At 41.0% G+C, this 20,264-nt stretch overlaps 1 protein-coding gene across 1 annotated transcript in view; it reads left to right on the forward strand.

The window, feature by feature from the left end:
* CD2AP (CD2 associated protein) overlaps window positions 1-20,264 on the forward strand; it is a 76,609-nt gene that overhangs the window by 6,264 nt on the left and 50,081 nt on the right. The window contains exon 2 of the mRNA XM_059467285.1: window positions 15,278-15,438. Coding sequence (XP_059323268.1) covers window positions 15,278-15,438 — 161 coding nt within the window. The remainder of the gene's footprint in view (window positions 1-15,277; window positions 15,439-20,264) is intronic.

Here is a 20,264-nt window from a genome sequence, read left to right on the forward strand (position 1 = left end):
TTGCTAGAGTTCCTGGAAACTTGCTTGGCTTACTATTTAAAGAAGACTTTTAAGTCATCAGTTTCTGCCTCCTTGATAAAGTTACTAAGTGGTTGGCCTTTGTCAAATGTTTTTGATTGTGGATATAGTTCGATCTTTTTAAGCTGGCACTGAAGTCTGAGCCTATGCTTACCTCTGACTAATAAGCATTGTTCTCTTCCCTTGCTTGTATGAACCAAATAATCTGAAACTTCCCTGTCTTCCTGAATCAGCTTTCAGCAAGGCTGGCTGTCCAAAAACTGAGACTGAGCTCATGGCTGCAGGAGGAGGATGAGGATGCTACTGACACTGACACCAGCTGCAGCACACTTACAGCAGTTGTCAGTTTGGACACAACAGAAGTTTTTTACCTTCCAGTTTTGGCTCTTCAGTTCAATTGTGGCTTTGTAACATACCAATGTACCTTCATTCCTCTTAGTGTGTTTTTATTTCCCCAAGTTGCGCTGTTTCTTCATTTTTCAGGAAAAATATGAAAGAAAACATTCTTGTCAGAATATTTCAAGTTGTTTCTTCTCAATGCATCTTTGGCACTCAGGGAGAAGGGTCTCCCTCTTTGCTTGAAGAAATAAAACCGCTAGTTTTGTGAAGCGGGGAAGAATCTCATCACTTAACTCTGAACTTGTACCTTGAGCTATGAACAGATTTGTTTGAAGGCTGCTTTGCATATAATCTTCCTTGTCACACCGTGGGTGCAGTTCCAGGCTGTGCTTCAGAGATAACTCCAGGCTGCTGCTGGGGCTGTGCAGTGCCTGTCGCTGGCTCCAGTGGCCGTGAGCCCTGCTGGGAGCTGAGCTGCCAGCTGCTGGTGGGGACAAACTCCTGTGCCAGCTTGGCCATCATGGCAGCAAGCTGGATGGCCTCACTGGATGCAGTCCTTACCTCCTGGGCAAGAGAGTGGATGGGACTGAATTTCAGGAGTCAGGGAATGTAGAGTGTTTTTCCGTTTCTGTTTTAACCTGCAGTTACTTTGCACGAGATCCATGCTATAATTTCATAAGTTTCTTCGGTGTGTCTATATTAATTGTTCTCCCTAAGTGTTGATGATCCCCCAAACTGGTTATTTCACAGCATTCTTTTTCTGAATCTTTCAAGGGTTTTTTTAATCCCTCCCAATCAATTTTAAGCCAGCTAAATGTTCCTTTTAATCTGTACCTCTAATTTGCATTTTTTTATTGATTTAATAATACCTTTAAAGAGAAAATAGATTCTAAACAGCTAAAACCTGTTACTGAGGTGCCTTTTGTATTTCTGTAGGTGTTGGTTTTGGTTGTTCTCAATAATGTTCTCAATAGAGAAGAGGACTGAGCACAATATGTAAAAGTATGCTATGCATCTGTTCTTCTCTATCCTGATTTTTTGCAGTTGGGCTGGACTTGCAATGTTCCCATCACTTAAATGCTTTTATGTAGTTTGGCTTTTTTAGCACTATCATAAACCAGTAAATGCAAGATTAAGCAGAATAAGCCTGCCTAAAACTTGAGGTAAATCACATTGCTATTTGCACTCATTTCAACATCTAAATGTTTCTGTCAGGGAAGTTATTAATTGCTAGAACAAATTGCCAGGGGAATGCTAGATCCATAATTTGTTGGTATGGGCAATCCCTGGATAATGCAGATATCAGTGTATTCTTTAATCACCCATTTTGGCAGGTTTAGTGATCATGTGTCCATACAATGATCTAGTGCAAGACACTGGCTAAGGCTGAATCCAGCTGGAAGAAAACCAGCTGGCTGATTTGGCAGCAAGCTAGACTGACACACCCTGGAGCAGCACAACTGTGAGACCAGCGCAGGGGAAGAGGTGGTGAAATGAGAATGAGTAGGGAGAGACCATGCAGGGTCATGGCTTTAGCCTCAGATTGGAGTCACTGTCAAACTCTGGTCTCTGTAAGTGACTAAAGCCATCGTTCCAGAAAAGCAGAGCCTGTCTGTTTCCCTTTCCAAAGAGGTTCAGTGAAGAATATTCTTTTGTTAAGAGATTTTGGTACGGGACTTGACAAAATTAGCAGGATTTACAAGCTGCATGAGTGTCTGCAGGGTGAGCCGTGGGTTATTTGTTTGAAAGCTCAATGTCCCATGCAACACTTCTTGCTGTGTTCAGCTGAGTTTGTGCTGTTCAGAAGCCAGGTGGAATGAGATTCTGTGCTGGAAGTGGGGCAGTGGAAGTGCTGAGGTGAGCAAGGCTTTTGAAGCCATGAAGATAAAAGCAAGTATGTTAATCCCATGCTCTCCTGGGTATGGTAGATAAAGAGGCTGCAGATTTTCTTGAGAAGTGCAAACAGCAGAATGTAGCCTTTTAATTAAGGATAAATTATCATGAACTGTGCTGTTTTGCTCTTGAAAATCAAATACAGGGCTTCCTTTGTCTGACCTGCAGGTTACTGAAAATACATCTCATCCTTCAGCACAGGGAAGGAGAGTGTCTGTGAAGGGGAAGATTATACTAAAAACCACTACATTGACACATTCACATTATCAGAAGCCTAAGTGTAACAGGGTCTGCTTTTACAGCCTACCAGTATCTGAATAAGCATGTGGGGTCAGGAAGTAGGGAAATTGGAGACTATCTCAGTTGAGACCCTTTGCAGCTTGAGGAGAGCTTGAAGGCATTTTTTAAATCATTGTATGCTATAGAAATGAATATATAAAAGTTGAACTGTGTGTTGTTGTCAAGTAAAAGCACAATTAAGAGTGTATATAAAATTGCTTCCTCTTGTTTTCATGTGCTCATCACCTTACTAGATGCTTATTCTGTGGGAAGAGTTTGCTGTTCAGTCTTAGCACTTCATCCTTACTGAGAGAGAACTATAAGGTACGTGTATGGATTGTAAAGTAAATAGCTTCTAATGTGTAGGTTGTAGGAGAAAACCTGCCCTGGTAGATAACCAGTAACAGAAAGCCTCAGGCTGGATGAACAGCCGATGAAATAAAGCTGTTTATGAAACAGGAGACATGCTGTCAGTACAGTGAGGCACAGCCTGCCATCTCCATGCAGCAAGGAGACTGGACTGATTTCCCATCAACACAGAGCTGCTGGATCCTGCTGTTCACTGCTGTGTCCTGGTTTTTCAGTTCTGAGCAGTGACTGAAGTGGTAAATCCTGAACCTTGGTGTTTGAAAAAGCTAAGGTTGTATTGTTGACTCTTCTCTCTTGATTTCACTTTTTTTTTTTTGTGTATGTAGTTGGGTCCCCAGGATTATGCCTGTACTTGTGAATATGTGGGAACAACCAAGACTATTTCTTTTGTGTTTCTGAAATCCAAACTACTCCTTCAAGTGACTGTGTTGAGAACAGTGGAGGTGAGAAGTGGAGGTGAGGGTTGGCTTTCTGTGAACTTGTTCAGGTGCTTCGTCTCCTGAATGCAGCAACTGCTATCCCTTGCTTTTCTGCTATCCCAGACTGCTTTTCATGAGCTCCTGTAAGGCCTCTGATCCCTTCTCAAATTCTTCAAATACCAATGGTGGTGTTACTATCAATGAACTCTGTGAGACACAGCACATGCTGTAGTTGCTTCCAAGCTGCATATTTGGTGATCAGCCAGCCATCAGGTTAGAAGGGTAAGTGTTGGGGCAGTCCTGAAGTCTTTTCCTTGGAAGGACTGACATTTGAGTGCTTCAGTGCTGACTCTACAAAAAAACCTAAAAATAAAAAATACACAGCTCTTACTTTTAGAGATGCTGCTCTTCTGGCGCGTTTCAGCCAAATGGGTGTACAGGGGAAGAACTGTTGGGAGTGAAGCAGGAGGATGGGCAGGTAGGGATGCTCACATAACACTGATTTCTTCAAATGCTCAAGATTATGACCAGGTACGTAAAAAAACTCCCCAGTGAATGGGGTGGGGGATGATTGGTGTGCTGCAGTAGTAATGAGCTGCCTTACTCTCTGCCAGGGGGCACGGGCAGGACAGTAGCCAGCAGGTCCGGGGAAGTGGTTGTTCCCGACTCCCTGGCACTCATAGGCAGGCTCTAAAATACCGTGTGCAGTTTTACTCCTCCCTCCCCTCACATGCAGAGGGAATGCCACTGAACTGGAGAGTTGAGGGTGGTTGGGAGGCTGATGCATGTGGTGTGCAAGGAGTAGGTGCAGCCTGGAGAGAACAACCTACTCTCCTTGGAGGCACGGTGAAAAATTATGAACCAACACGTGCAAGTTAGGACAGAGGTAATTCCCACTGAATATAATGTAGAAAAATTATTATGAGAATTCAGTATCAGAAAAGGTGCTTGTGGTAGCTGTGTTGTCTCCATCTTTTCAAGGCTTCTAAAATATAGCTGGACAAAGCCTTGAACCAACCTCATTTGACTTTGGGATTAACCTTGTTCTGACCAGTTTGGAATAAGTAAACTCCAGAGGTCTTTTCAATCCCTATTTTCCCATGATTGGAAGCATTGCAGAATGAAATAATGATCTTAATAAGAATTACTTAAATCCTTCTGAATACATGTGGAAATAGATATTTGAAGGATTTGCTCTCTGAACTTTTGGAACATAATTGACCTAATGAAACAATTTTGCCTCCTTTAAAACTGTCTGATTGAGATTGTAGGGTGCCCTTGAGCGTTTGCTGTTTTGACTGGCTTTTGTGAAATCCATTTCATAGAGATTTCTTTCTGCTTTTCTGTCAGATATTCAGTTTATTGTCTTGACTAAAATGTCCACAATAAAAAGTAAATGAACTTTATGTCACAATTAGTATGCCCTGACAGCATGGAGTCAGATACAAACACTTGTTCCTGTTGTAATGCTAAGCATATTTTTGGTTTTTGCAAAATTCCAATCTGGGACCATTCAGACTCTTGCATCATGTCTGTTTTTACAGATGAAGGGAACACTTTGTGCATGCTCCAAATAATGCTTTTAAGTTCCTGTAAATTTATTTCAAAGCCAGATTCTTGCCATGTTTGCACAAGTACTAATTGTCATTCAGAATTAGAGATGTGCCAAATTGTAGGCTGTCGGTCAAAGCATTTCTGCATTTCTTCAGAGCATAAAAGGAGTTTTCATTTAAACCCAAAAGGCTTTCAGAGATTTTCTTGTTTTCATAACTCTTGAATTCATAACCTGGGGCTATGATCATGATGTCCTTTTTGGCTAGGAGACTCCTGGAAAAAAAAAGTCTGCAGCAGAAGCTCAAGCTTCTATAGTAGTGTGGAGTCCTGACAGAAGAAAGGAAACTTCAAATACAATTTTTTATTTTTCAGGGGAATGACTTTGTTCAAAGAGTTCTCAGATAAGCAAGTTTCACACTTATTTTTGTGAGCTAATTATCTAGTGAAGGCTTTAAGGGAGCACGAATAAATATGGTGTTGACCTTAAGGTACTTTCACTGCTTATTTGGTGCTTTGGATTTGAACAAAATATAGATGAGATATGATTCTTTTGTTCTTCAGTGCTTTTTGGCATGGCTTTGTTTTAGCAGAACTTGTAATTTGGTGTTTTGTGACTCACCTTGAATGTTTTGCCAAATAGATGTTACAAAATTAACTTAAGGAAGGAACAGAGGAAGAGGCATAAATCTATATATGGAACAATGTCTGAGTCATGGCTTCAGAAAATGTGGTGTGGTTTTTTTTAAATACATTCCCCTGTGCCCTCAAAGATCCCTGGTTTTCTCTGCAATGTGAATTAATAGCATTTTTTCACTTCTGCTCGTGGAGATATTTGCTGCCTTTCCTGCAGGTGTCACCTCTCATTTCTGGGCTGGTTTCTTGTTCTGACTGAAGGAAATAACTTGCAGCACAAACCATCACTTTCTGCTTCATGTAACTTCCCAGGCAAAATGTTTTGACCTCCTCTATCCTTATAAAGTATTAAATACTTGGAGGTAGTTGAGGTTTTATTCTCATACTTCCCATTTCATGTCCTGTGCTGTAAAGGGAAGGGCCCAGCAATGCTGCTCATAGAAGTGGGGGTTAAATTAAATCCACAGTTGTAACATTTATTAAATTTATGACTGAGTTTAAGACAAGTATTTCTGATAATGTTGGAGGAGACTTGAAGGGGTACCTGTAGAGTTGATAAATCTGGAGTGAGGTATCCCTAAAACAGTTTTCTTCCCATGTGGTTGTCAGTGGTGACTTATCTACAGCACACAGTTGTAAAATTATGAGGGTATGTGTGAAGACAATTTGCTTTAGGTAAGTGAAAATTGACAAACGTTCAATTTCCAGTTGTGTTTTATCTTATACAGTGTTAAGCACTATAATGCACTCCAGAAGATTACTGGAGCCTGGAGTGGGAAAATGAGGCGTATGTGGTTTGTGTCTTTCAGAGCAGGCTGCTGGGCAGGGTTTCTGCTATACTGTTTAGTTGCCTTCCCAAAGTCTCTTGCTAATTGCACCTGAGCTGGCACAAGAAACTGATGTTTGAGGTGGTTGCTGTTAGAATGCAATGAGTTTTTCATTAGTTAAAATAATGTGAGAGGAAAAGCCTACATTTTAAACTGTTTTCAACTGTTCATTTTCCTAATTATTCCAGGCATTCTTACTGAGCTGTAAAATTCAACACAAACTTTTTATTAAAAATGCGCGGTGAGTCATATCTTGGAGAATGCACCAGTGCCTTACCCAATCTAAAAATGCCAGGCGGATCCAGGGCGGCTTCCAGATGGATGAGTTCTGTGCTGACAGTCCAAGTCTCCTGGCTTTAGACTGTCTCAAGGGTAGACTGCTATTTTTGTTTTTATTTTCCTTTTTTTAGGCAAGCTATGGATGTAGAAGAATTGTTGCTTTAAGTTGAAAGCTAGAACTGGGTAATGCAGCACAGAGCAAGTTAGAAAATAAGTAAGGAAAATTAGCAGATACTGCAGAGTGGACAGAAAGAAAAGGAAAAACAAACTTTGAATAAAGTTGCCTTGTCACAGACTTGAGACACTGGCACAGACTGCTCAGAGAAGCTGCAGATGTTTCATCCCTGGAAGTGAGCAAGGCCAGGCTGGATGGGGCTTGCAGCAACCAGGTCTGGCGGCAGGTGTCCCTGCCCATGGATGTTCTTTAAAGGTCATCCAAGCTATCCTGTGATTCAGGCACAAATGTATTTTATGATTTTTTTGTTATAAAACATACAAATAAATTAACAAATCCCTGCCATTAGCATGTTCTTTTCAGAGACATCCTGTAACTTTGTCAGATTTCTTATAATCCATGAGATCTCTCATATACCTCACTGAAGTTTCTTACTTACACTTTTGATTTTACCTTTACAGCTGACAGGAAATTTTGCAAAAGTTGGCCCAACTGAAATTAGTCTCAGCCACTAAACACTTCTCCCAAAAGTACCTTCTCACTGCAATGCCACTGACATCCAAATCACAAACTCTCAGACAGTACAATCCCCAGCCAGCTCCTGGTGCTGTCTCACCACCCTCAGCAGCAGGGGTTCCTTCCTGAGATCTAATCTGAATTTCCGCTCTGTCAGTTTAAAATGAGTGCCTCTAGTCCTGTCAGTACAGACCTTGGGGAAAAAGTATATACTGAAAGGATGCAATAAGGTAGTTATCATTAGAAAGGAGAAAATGTGGTGAGACCAAACAGGAAAATAGCAGAAGTGCCTTTGTGCCAGCTTGTTCCTTCCTCTCTTGCAATGGTGGTTTTTTTCCCTTTAAGCTCAAAGGACTTAACGTGGGAAGCTGACAGTGGCAGGGCTGTTGGTGCTCAAGTGTGGGGAAGCAAAGACTCAGATGAGATAGGAGATAGTGAGTTTCAAAGTTGCCGTGTTGCCATTTGTTGGTTTGCTTATTGTTGCTGGTTTTCTCTGTGGTGTGTGTTTATTCTCGCTTAATTATTTTTTTTTCCTAAAAGCTATCTTTATAGCAGTTTAAAATATCCTCAGTGTAAGCACTAGAGAGTACTTACAAAGTTTTTAACAGGTCTTGTAAACTATCACATATCCAGCAGTTCTGGCTGGTCAGCCCTTGTGCTGAGGAAGCAGAAAGGGATTTGTTGGGAATTTAGCCTGAGTGCAGCAGTGTCTGACTGCCCTCACTCATCTAATGCTGTTTTGAACTGCTGAGCCTTCTGAGATGGGGTGTGTTGAAGAGAGTGAAGGCCCATACTCATTTCAGCATGAACTTACTTTAAACAGAGCAAATCCTGTTGTATCCAAACTGAGTCCCCACTGGGTGACAGCAGGGTGTTTGTGGTGCTTCCAGAGACTGGGGGGACATAGCTGAGCTGGTTTTATGTAGAATCAGCTGGGGTCCAATGCTGTGTATTTGTATGCATTGGAGGCATCCTGCTTGAAAGGATTGTTTGTTTGCCCAGCAACCTGAACTAATAAATTGTACAGATTTAGGTTCTCTGTCTTTGAAATAATCCATGACTGGAATAATTAGCTTACAGCTGTTTGGGAATTAATTGTGTGTGCTTTAAAGAAAATGTACATAAAACGGCATGAAAATATTTCTATTTTATTGGCATTGTGTTGTATTATTTTAAATTAATGAAAGAATTCTCATGGCTCTGGGCATTTTGCTTAAAATAAGGCCATAAATCAATATTTGAATAAATGAGGTCAGCATTGTCTTAAACTGCAGAGAACCTCCTCTGCCACATCCCTTCCTTGTGGCAGCAGAGTTTGCTTGGCTGGCACATGGGATCAAAGCTTCAGGAGCAGGAGGTGTGACTGCTTTGGTATAAGCTGTTTATCTGGACTGGAGCTGGCACAACTGGTGTGGCTCCCTGGGGAGGAGGCACAGGTAGAAATGGCTCTGCCATGTGTCACTGCCACTCCGGGGGCTGTACAGGAGACACCCGACCTCCTTCTGAGCTCCTGTGAAGGTAAAGCATGTCATTGGTGCTGCTCAACGCTTGCTGTAGCCCTTGTGATGCAACTGTTTGTAAGTCCTCCACGTGGAACGTGTGATGGCTCTGCATGGCTCACCTCAGTGAAATGTCTGCTCTTCTGTGGTGTGGCTCAAAACTGGTGACTGTACAGTTAAATATGTGTGGACTGCATGGTCTCCATTAGCTAATTACACTTGTAGCATGGAACTGCATCCTTACCATCAGCGTTGACAAGAATCCAGTGGCCTTATATCAATGATGTGTTATGTTGGGAAGTGATTTCATGGCAGATATTGGCTTTGAGCAAAGCAGCAAGTTGTGGAGGGGCAAGTTGAGTGGATCTGTAGGGGGAAGTTGCTCGTGTGAGGGATCACATTCAGATTTCAAGTTTTGGACATTTTTATATCATTGTAGTTTTAATCTTGTCCCATGGACATAATGCCTGTTAAAGATTAATGTGCATCAATGTGTTCCTGGGTTTAGTTTCAGTGAAAATTCCAGATTACTTTGTGAGACTGTTCCACACTGAACTGAACCACCACAAATGAGGGTGGTTTGGAGCTTCACTGAGCAGGGTGCTCCTGATCTGGGATGTAACAGGGATGTAGAGGTTCATCTAAAGTGGGTTTGGAGCAGTCCTATGTCTGACCCTGCAGTGAGACATCTTAAGGAGATAAACTTGCAGAAAGTTGTCACTACAAGTTTTCTCTTGAACTGCTTTCTTTATCTGATTCCCCAGTATTATAAATAACTACTGATTTAAGCAGAGAGCAGGGGAAGGGACCACTGAATGCACATAGAAGAAAGCAGGGGATCACAACATCTGTGGGTTAAGCTGCCTTGGAAATACAGCTCCGTGGGTTTCCCCACTCTGTTGGTGATGTAGCTTTATTGGGCACCATGAGAAGGGAAGTAGGAAATACTGAATGTTTCCATCTGTTCAAGGTTCAGTCCCTCAGGTGTTTCTCAGTTGGATGGTTATTGGAGTGTGGAGGGAAGGCAAGGACTTGTGCACAAGACCAGTGCTCAGAGTGGTTTCCCTGATAGTGAGACATGTGAGGCATTCCTTTCTGATTGAGGGAGAGCAAACCTACATCTGTACCCCAAAGGAATACTTGGATCTTTGGGGAACTGGTCATTCTGGTCATTTGTAATCAGGAGTGTGAAGCAGATGCAGAGCCTGGAGGGAGCCTGGCTGCAGAGCAGTGGGAGCTCTTGGCCAGGAGGGATTTGTCTTTGGTTCCCAAACCCTGGTTCTCACCTTGTGCATGTGTCTTTACAGGGGAGCTTTGTAGACAAAACTCACAGTTTGAGGTCAGGAGCTAGAATTTTAAGGGTAGTGTGGGAAGTCTGTCAGGCCTTTCTATTTAAGCATCTGAGTTGTCATCAGTGACTCAGGTCAGGGTGACAGGAAATTATATGGTATTGAAGTGGAAGGAAAACATTCTTATAACCACGTCTTATGTTTAACACTTACGGAAGTGTTTTCATTGTTCAGTGTTTAAACACCTGAGCTACTTTTTCAGTGTTAAGGTCTGTCTTAAGTGGCTGAACATATACTATTATATTAGGATTAAACCAGCTGGAATTCCTATAGCTCATAAATGGTAGAAGCATTTTTGTGGGGAAAGCAGTTGGAAAGATCATTTTCCTTAAGTTCAGCACCTGACTTTGAAAGAGTTGTGAAGAAGAGTATGGTAGTGAAAAGGGTAAGATTGTGTCCTCTGTGGTTCTTTTGTCTTTAGTCCAAACTTGGTCTGTGACAAGATAAAATAAAATATCTTTGTAACTCTATTCATATATAACAACAAAATTGTTAAGCTTTGTTTTATAGGAGACTAAACTTGGCTGGTTTTATGTGATAAATGTACAAGTGGAAATAACAGTACTAATGAAGTTTGTTTTATTCATCTAGCAACTGTCTGTTGTGATAAACTGGAAAAGCAAAAGCTCAGTTTCTAACATAACTGCAGTTCTGCTGGCAAGGTACTTCTGGAGGTCACACGACTTTCCAGGGTTGTTGTTCCAATAAATGACTTTGAACTGGCCTGAAACCTGCCTGAAGAGACCTTTATGGAGCACTGCAGCAATTCTTGCTGCTTCACAATTGGACTCTGTCCCTCCAGGCCTGCAGCAAATTTCAGCAAGGCTTCCCATTATATACAAGGATTTCAGTTATCTGATGAATCCCTCTCCCATCTTTTTAAAAAATGTATAAGCTATTAAAGTGTGTTTTTAATGGACTTTATTTTAAATCTGGTCTTTTTTGTCTACAACAGAAAAGTCACTGGGTTCTGACAACATTGTAATACCCTAAACAAAGTACCAAGAATGTAAAATTGTGCTCTTTGCTGGATGAGTGCCTATTTCTGTTGAAGAAACAGGCGTGCTAGAATTTTGATATGTTTTCCACTCTTCCTTGATATGTGTTTTGATTTTTATTTCAGGGCTACCAGAGGGACTTAGTTACCTCTTACAGGCAACTTCAGAAAGTGTCTGAGTAGCTGAAGGCGTTCTTTGTTTAAAATCAGAGAAGATGGGTATAACGTGGCCATGCTTTTTGGGAGACTTGGCCTCTGCCTTGGCACTGAAGAGCTGCTTGTGTAAGGTTTGGACAAGTGGGGAGCCCAGCTGTGCCAGCAGCGGCTGAATGCCTGATGCAGGCGGTGTTGCTGACTTGGCTGACAGTGGGAGCTGTTTTGTCAGAGCTGTTAGGTAGGAGGACACTTTGTGCTGTGGGGAATAACCTAGTCTGTAGCTGCTGCTGCCTGGCTTTGATGGGTTTGGTGTGTTTTATCACAGAATCAGCCAGGTTGGAAAAGACTTCTGAGATCATGGAATCCAACCTATGACCAAACACCATCCAGACCGCTAAGTGCCACATTCAGTCTTCCCAAAACCATCTTCCTGGGCTGGCCATTCCAATACATGAGCACTCTTTTCACCCTTTTATGAAGAATTTCTTCCTAATGTCTAACCAATTGTTTCACTCCTGTTTCGTTAGTGAGGTTGTCATCTTACTAAAAAGCAAGAGCTGGGCAGACCCCTCCCACAGAGCCATCTTCCTCCAAATATATCCAGTCAATATTTTTTTTGTAGCTCTGTTGATTTTAATCAGTCAGTTGCCCCTGAAAATAGGTCAGAACCTTCAAAAAACACCATCTGGAAGGTTTCCTGAGTATGTTGGAAAGCTGTCATCAGATGACAGTGTGTTTATATATGTTTAAGTGGCATTTGTTTGTTTTCATTTTGTCCCACTGCCTCTTGTGTTTTCATTGGGCACTGCTTGGTCTTTTCCACACCCTGACCGATGAGATATCCCTGAGCTTTTTCCCAACTCTTTCAGCCTTTCTTGTATGCAGATACTGTGAAAAATCAGGAGGAAATTGTCTTCCCCTCTCAGGTGAACTTTAGTGTTTCTGGATGTGCTAGAAAAGCACAATAAACCTTACAGTGTTCCTGCTTAAATCTAAGACTATTTTTCATTTGAAACTTGATCTTTATGGACTTTAAGCTCCAGATAATTGATTTGAGTGAAGTTTGAAAAGGAGAAAGCAGTGTAAAAAGCAGAAGGGAGATAAGATAGGGGGGTTTGATAGCTTGTGTTGCTGAGGGGTTCTGCACCTTCTACCAGTTGAGAATTTTTAAAAACAGTTTTGACCAGCTTTTACTGCTGGAGTCCACCTTACTGCTGACTGATTGCAGTGTATCTGTTCTTGAGTAAAACCTTTAAAAGTGAGAACCTGAAGCATTCAGAACTACTACATGCATTAAGAAGTATAATCAGTAAACTAATGTAATTTCTAGTTAGTGTTATTATAAGGAGTTGTGATTCCTTAAAAACATTTTCTGTCATTGCTGGACTCTGTTTTTACTTGGGTAAATATAATACTCTAGTATTTTTCAGAGATTTATTTAATCTGGACTGGTTTGGCAGTACAGAGGTTTCTTGCCCATCACCGGGTGATTCAACTAGTGCTACTTGCTAATATTGAAAAACAAAACTTGTAAATGTTTTGAGGACCACATGGTAGCAAGACATGGGATGTGTAGCTCCTTGCTGATCCTCTGCCATCATATGAAAAAAAATCTATGGGATGAAACTATTTTAACATTCCCCATGGTCCCTTCCACTTCCACAGACAGGTAACAGAGTTCATACCTGTTTTGTCTATGTATCCATGAGAGCAAGGGTGGCTTTGGGTATCACTCACAAATACAGGAGGAAATTCAGCACCTCAATTTCAAGTGTAAGAAGCTGATGATTGTTTACTGCTAGTTGTCTTTGAAACATAAAGACATGTGGATGATGACTGGGAGGTTTTTCAGGTTCTCTGATTGTTGGTGGCATGACCAAGTAAGTGTTTTGTAGTCTGGAAAGGTGACCACATGAATGTTCTGTGCATTTCAAACACAAATACAGGAATGTTCTCCCAAGGGAATAAATAAGCTTTCAATAGAATTGGTTCATGTTGACACAGTGTGGGTGTGATTATCTACTGCTGCTGTGGAAAAAGGACCTGGTGTTTGGCAGTTCAAGTCACTGCTGTGAGCATTTGCCATGACTTATACTGTTGTGATCCATTTTCCATGTTTAGCTTTGTAAAGCTGTTCTATAGGATATGCTATCTGCTAATGTGCTTCAAAACAGTATATCATGAGAGAAATATGTGACATGGATATTTCTTACATTTCTCTACATTTATAGGTTTCCAGAATGGCTGAGTTGCTTTGGTTGGAAGGTGATGTTTTCATTTGCAGACTCTTAGGTGATGAATGACTGTTGTCTTTATGATTTGTGACTGCCAGAATTTTGTGTATGTTTGGCAATATTTTGTCAGCCACTCAAGAGACAATTGTGTGCAGAAGCAAGACAGAACTACTCTGCTTGCTGCAGGCAGTAATGGGGGAATATGATGCTTTGAAACAAGCTTAAAGAGTACATTTGGCAAAGGTAAATATCTACAGTACAGAAAAATGTGCTAGAAGTTCCAAGTGCATATCATAGGCAGACAACTCTGGTGATAACTTCTGTGCATAAGAAAGAAAATGATTGTTTTTTGTTAAAGAAAGAAAGTTTAAAAATTGAGTCTTCAAAAATCTTCAAATTAACTCTGGCAAAATTAAGTCTTCATGTTGATGTCTACTGCTTCCTTTGTTAAAGGGTGCATTCAGAAAATAGTTTGCCTGACATATCATTCAAGCATCTCTTGCATTCATAGCACCATCATGTAGTTCTGTTTTTCACTAAGGATTTTCTGGCTGTCCTTAGGCAGCAAAGGGATAAAGGCTTAATTGCAATCACTGCAGCTGCACTTGTAATTAAAACTGCCCACTGATCAGAATTACACATTGGTTTAATGCAGCCTTAAGTTCAATAACAAGGAAATAATGCTTCTTCCTATTTGATTCCTTCATTTTTAATTAATTGTTGGGTATTATTATGCACTGATAAAATAGATTAACCTGGGAAAAAAACTTCCACAACCTTTCAGAATTTCTGTCTTTTAACCTTGTGCTCTTGTGCATTGTGATCTGCAGAGGAGAGGGAGGTTTCATTGAGGACAGTGTTTTAATATTTGGCAGTGCCTGGATATTTGACTGAATTTGAGTGAGAGGGAAGATTATTTGATTGCTGCAGGTTTGTGGAAATTTCAGGCATGAACAGAATTCCTTGATGAACAAATGAGTCTTTATTGCCAAACAAGCCTCAAGCTGCCGGTGAGCAACTCTCATGGACCTTGTGCAACAGATGGATAAGTGTGTGAATACACTGCTGTGCTCCTCTGAGTAAACTTAATTGTACCAAAAGTAAAGCTCACTTGCTTATTCTACTTCAGACAAACCAAATGACTCTGAAGGAGGGTCTTTTTTTACATATTTGCAATTTAAGTTGTATGATATTGTCAATCACACACCTTCTGGCTGTATTGAATTTCTTGGATCAAACCTGCAAAAATTCTGTGTGTGGAGCAATTAGTTTTTTGCAGACATAGTAGCAGGCTCAAGTATGAGGATTAACAAAGCATTGCAAGTATGTACCATACACACAGTGTCTGATCCTTGGCCCCAAATGGGCACTGAGTCAGAAGCACTTGCCCTGTGGGCAGTGATTCATAATTGGTAAATCTTCAGCTGGAACTTGGTGGGGAAAAAATTCATTGCCAGCAATTCCTTCTACGAGACATGAACAAAAACTTACCCACCACCACAAAAATATGACCTGGTGTCCTCTTCCTAAATTTACTTTATTCTAATAGGTGGCTATCCAATTGTGTCTCCCTCTCAAAAATACGTGGGAATGTCACAGTTCACAAATGAGCATTGCTGTGAGGGAGATGCTTGTTGTTAGCATTCATTGTTAGGTTTGCCTTTTGAACATGCATGGCTTTCAAGTTGCATTTCCCAGTCTGGGTTGTATTCATGGTGTGTGTTTTTGTTTTCCTTTTTAGTGGACTATATTGTGGAATATGACTATGATGCAGTGCACGATGATGAGTTAACAATCCGAGTTGGGGAGGTCATCAGGAATGTGAAAAAACTGGAAGAAGAAGGATGGCTGGAAGGGGAGTTAAATGGCAGAAGGGGCATGTTCCCTGACAATTTTGTGAAGGTGAGTTTTCTGCATTGCCTTGATTTTACTGTGGTGGTGTGGCTGGGCCACTGTTACTGAAATAGTTGGAATACATAGATGTTGTATTTGTAACAGGATGGTTTTTTTAATGGGAAGACATTCAAGGTGCTAACATTTTTTAATATGCTTTTGTAGATTTTTTAAAATTAACTTCTGCTGTCTGTTCTTACTTTAGTATTTATTTTGGCCTGTATCCTTGAATTATGTGTTCTGCGTCACTCTGACTTCAACCAAATTGTCTGTAGCCATGGTTATCTGCTTTAGTGGGATGAACTGATTAAAAAAAACAAGAATATAAAAAAACCCTAAACCTATCCCTGCATAAGACATCCAGCCATGAGAGAGTTGGCAAAGTGGGGTCACAGCTCATCTATAATGAAAAACTGCATCCTCAGTTTTGTGAGGATCCACATCCTCACGCTTTGCTGATGTGGATTCTTCAGCCTGGATCAAGCTGCTTTATTTGAAAGGGGCAGTGCTGTTTTACCCTGGACTCTGCTGCTGGCACTGCCTTTTTTGTGACTCTGCAAACTCCTTGGTGTAACACTTCCATATAGTCCAAGTGAATGTAGGTATTCCTGCCCCTTTTGAAGTGAAATTAATTCCTTTCAAACCAGAATTGTCCATTGTATCTTACTGTGATACTTTCATGTTGCGAAAACCTAAGGGGATATTGGTCCAGTGCTATAAACACTATTTTATACTTACTTTAAATTTGACAATTTTTCTGAAAAATTGAAATTATTGTTTTCTGATTTACTGTGAGGGGTTTTAAGATTTTCCTTTTAAAACTGGTTGGGGCAATCCAGTTGTTCTCAGAGAGAGTCTCCTACCAAGGGAAAGTTTGTACAAATGCTTTTCACTTGTCTAACATGTTCAAGTTGTTGGTAGTTTAGTTCAAAGTCATTTTTGGGTTTTGAGTCCTGTATAAATAGTAATTTGACCTCAAGTGGTGTTTGGTGATTACTCTGCTGGTGTTCTTAATTAGCTCTCAAGTGCTGTGTAGAGAAAAAGCATTAGCCTTGGCTCTTTTCTGCTCTGTGTGTCAGCAGCTTGTCCTGGGTCGGATGTGACACGTTTCTGTGTTAATTGCCATGCTTGTTGGATCTTTTCTTCCCCTTCTGCAGCTGTGGCTTTTATAAATTTTGTTTAAAATTATTTCTATCCTGACATCTCAGCTGCAGGTATTTTTAACTTAGCAGCTGTTTATATGTGCATGGCATGGTTGGATGTCCTGAATTACAGAGGACAGTCAGTTTTCTAGAAGGTGTAGGGGTTTGGAGAAGCAGAAGGGAAGTTGTGTAGAAGAAAATGATCACTTTTGTTTCATGACAACAGGGGTAACTTGCCTTCTTGGTGCTGGAGCTGAGTGCAGTTATGAGGCTGATGTTGGGAACTTGTTCTTCAAGATAGTATGTTTAGGCTGGAAGGCTGTTGTGCAGTGGTGAGATAATGGGAAAGCATTAATTGTTAGGGATACGAAAGTTGTGTGTTTTCTTCATGGTTAATTTAATTATACTTTCTTTGTAAAAGTTAATTTACAGATAGTGATAGTTTGAGAGAGACTTTCTGGGAAAGCTGTTGCACAAAAGTGTTTTGGTGGTGTGTTGTTGTTTGTTTGTTGTGCCTCCTCCCAAATCATTCTCATTTGCTGCTGTGGTGGGTTGTTGGATCATGCTGCAGGATCTATGGGATATTTCTGTGACCAGACTGCTGCAAGTACCAAGCCTCAGCAGCTAAACTCAAATGCCCCTTGTTGGCCTGGTGTGCTGCTAACACCTGCAAGGTGTGGGTGGCCTGCTGGAGGGGGTGAAAATGAGCTCAGGCAGGGCTGGACTTTGGCCCTGTGAATGAGGAAAGTCCCTGGAGAGATGGATTTATTGGTTTGCTGCTGAGAGCAGCCACCGCCATTGGGAGTGGTAAGAACAGTGAGGATGCTGACAAGAAATGAGTATTGCTGACTTCTCATGACCCACATGAAAGGGAAGGAGCACAAAAGTCTGAAAGAGGTCAGAAATGTGACCAGAGAGCACAAATTGCTGTGGGCAGTACTAAGGGTTGCACCAAGTTTTACAGGTTTGGTTGCAAAATTCTGGGGCTCTACTTAAATATTTATCACTTCCTGAAAGGATCATCTTACTCTCCTGTTATGAGTGTAATTTCATGCATGAAATGAGGATCTGGCCTGAATGCATTATGAGGTTAAATTTGTGGCTTATTGGTGTAATATATATATACACACAGTGGTTTGTTAAGAATTGAACTGTGGCCAGGATTTAGCCTCTCCATGGATGGTAAATTTTAATTTGTGCTGATCTGTAAAAGATTAAAATTTGAAGCTGAAAGTGCACGTATTATCCACTAGATTTGCCTTCATGTGTAAAATTAAAAAATATAATAAATATGACAGATTGAACTGGGTAAAGACAAACATGTTTTCTTTTTAAAATGTTAGATGCTATTAGAGAAGATATATTTTTTTTAAATAAATAAAAGCCTTTGATTTTCATCAACTGGAAGAGAACTGGGAGAAGGTTCTAATTCAAGCCGGTTGGTTTTGGCTAATTTTGTTAGTTTGTCTGTTCTTCATCCTGTGTGAGGGCAGGAAAAGAGCTTGTTGCCTTGGTGCCAGCTGCAAACTGTCCTTGGCTGCTGGGCAGTGCAAGGATGCTTCTTGCCTGTTAGAAGGACAAGCAAAATGTGGACAGGAGGATTATTGTTGCATGCTGCCTGAATATGTTGGATGCCCCAGATTCAGACTGTATCCTCACTGCTAAAGCAGATCAGTCCCCTTCTGTTCCCTCCTTCTGGGCTCTGCCCATACATAGGATTTACTGTCATTTTATGCCATTTCTCATGCTTTGACAAATGCATCTTTTCTGTCTGAAGTATGACTAAGTGTTGTCAGCTTCATTTTGGGTTGTTAAAGCAGGAAATAGATTTTTGAAGATGTCTTCCTTTTATTTCTCAAGTCTTCTAAATATGCACAATAATTTTAAATTGTGGTGGTAGGCTTGTTTCATGCAGTGGTAGCAGTTGGGTCTTTGCTGTCAGAAGTGCAGCAGAGGAAGCTGAGACTGTGGTTTGAGTTGGGTTAATTTGTTGTACACTGTGGTGTGCTGAGCACTATGTGACTTTGAAGCACTCCTGTGGAGAAGGGAATTAATGGAAGCTTCTTGTGGATACTGGTGTAATGCTGATGCTTGGTACCTTATAACATCATCTGGTAACTTTCTGGTTGGGTTTTAATGGCTTCTACTGAAGCCTTTTCCATATTGATGGGGAGATCCTGGAGAACGACCAGAGCTTGGTGATGTCTGGTTCCTGGTGCCAGCTGGGACCAGGATGTTTTCTGTGAGCCCATCACTTGCTGGGTTAATGAGCAGTCTGAGATGGTCTGTCCCAAAAGGTGCAGTTCTTGGTGCTGACTTGCATCATTTTGCTTTAAAAGAAAGAGAACTGGTAGTCTCAGTTAAAGGGAACCCCATAAAGCTTCTGAAACATCCTTAGATACTACTGTGCAGTGCCACTGAGTGGGGTGGGGAGTGGGAGGTGTTGTAAAAGTTGGCTGTGAACGCTGTGTGTGGGATGTCCAAAGCAGTCCTAAAACCAGGAGATGGTGGTAAATGTACAGTTGAATACAAGCAGGTTAAAAAACAGTACAAGCAAAAAATTACACTGCCTACTTGTGAAGCTCATTTCCTTGAATTCTCTTATCAGTGCTGCAGCTTCATAAAGATGTTCTGCCTGTATTGCAGAGCTGGGTTTTGGAGTGCACATGTTTCCAGTGTTACTAACAAAACCTTGTCTGAAATTCCTGCTTAAACTTTGTGCATGTCCTCTTTGAGTGGGGTTGAAATAGAGTTCTTGTTTCTGACATTGTTATTGCCATTTATCTTCTTCTTCCTGTATGGACAATTTAAAATAAACAATTTCATAAATTCCTGAAAGGATTGAGCAATGGAACCTAGCAGACTTTTATTGTTTTCTTTGAGAGCAGCTTTTCCTTTCTAAAATCCATCACGGTGAAAAATGTGCACACATTTGTTTGTTTCCAATGTAATTTAGAGAAGTGTAGTAATGCTGTTAGATGGAATGTGTGAGGTTTTTTGAGATATTAATGTGTGTGAAATGTGGAAGACTTTTTGATTTTGGGTTGGGTTTTACCTTTGTTTGCTTCTAGACTTTATATAGACTTTACTTTCATTTCTCTAAAAGTAAAGGTTAAGAGTCCAGGCCTCCTCTCCTTCAGGAAATTCCTCAGACCTACCTCTTTTCTCTGGCCCAATGAGTCTTAACTCCTTTTTTGCATTTACTTTGACAAGATGGACTAAGATTTGTTTTTCTTGATTTATTTGTTTTGAGTAATTCTGTTCACTCTCCAGACACCTGTTGTGTTGGTAACTGAAAGTGTTGATTTCGTATTCATCCTTCTGCTTATTTTCTTAAGGTTTTTGTCTCTACATAGCTGAGAAGTTTTTTTTAAGAACTGAAGTTCCTTGTTTTATTTCATTTATTGCTATCTTAGTTTTGTAAATAGTTGTATTGTGAGTAATAGGCTTTACATGGTAGTAAAACCAGTTTGATCATAAGCTCAGGGCAGTAACTCGGATGAGGGAGGAGCAGAGCACAGATTAATCAGTAGCTCTCAGCGGTTAAGGCAGAGGAGTTTGCCAGCCGGCTCTGGGGACGCTTGGGTGAGCGGGCTGGGCACTGCTCTGAGCGAGTCTGGGCCATGCAGCCCCTCAGCCTTGGTGCTGCTGCAGGAACAGCCTCCTGCCTGCACAGGTGTGAGCAGCTGCTGC

This window comes from Ammospiza nelsoni, chromosome 3 (assembly GCF_027579445.1).
Source record: "Ammospiza nelsoni isolate bAmmNel1 chromosome 3, bAmmNel1.pri, whole genome shotgun sequence".
Lineage (NCBI taxonomy): Eukaryota > Metazoa > Chordata > Aves > Passeriformes > Passerellidae > Ammospiza > Ammospiza nelsoni.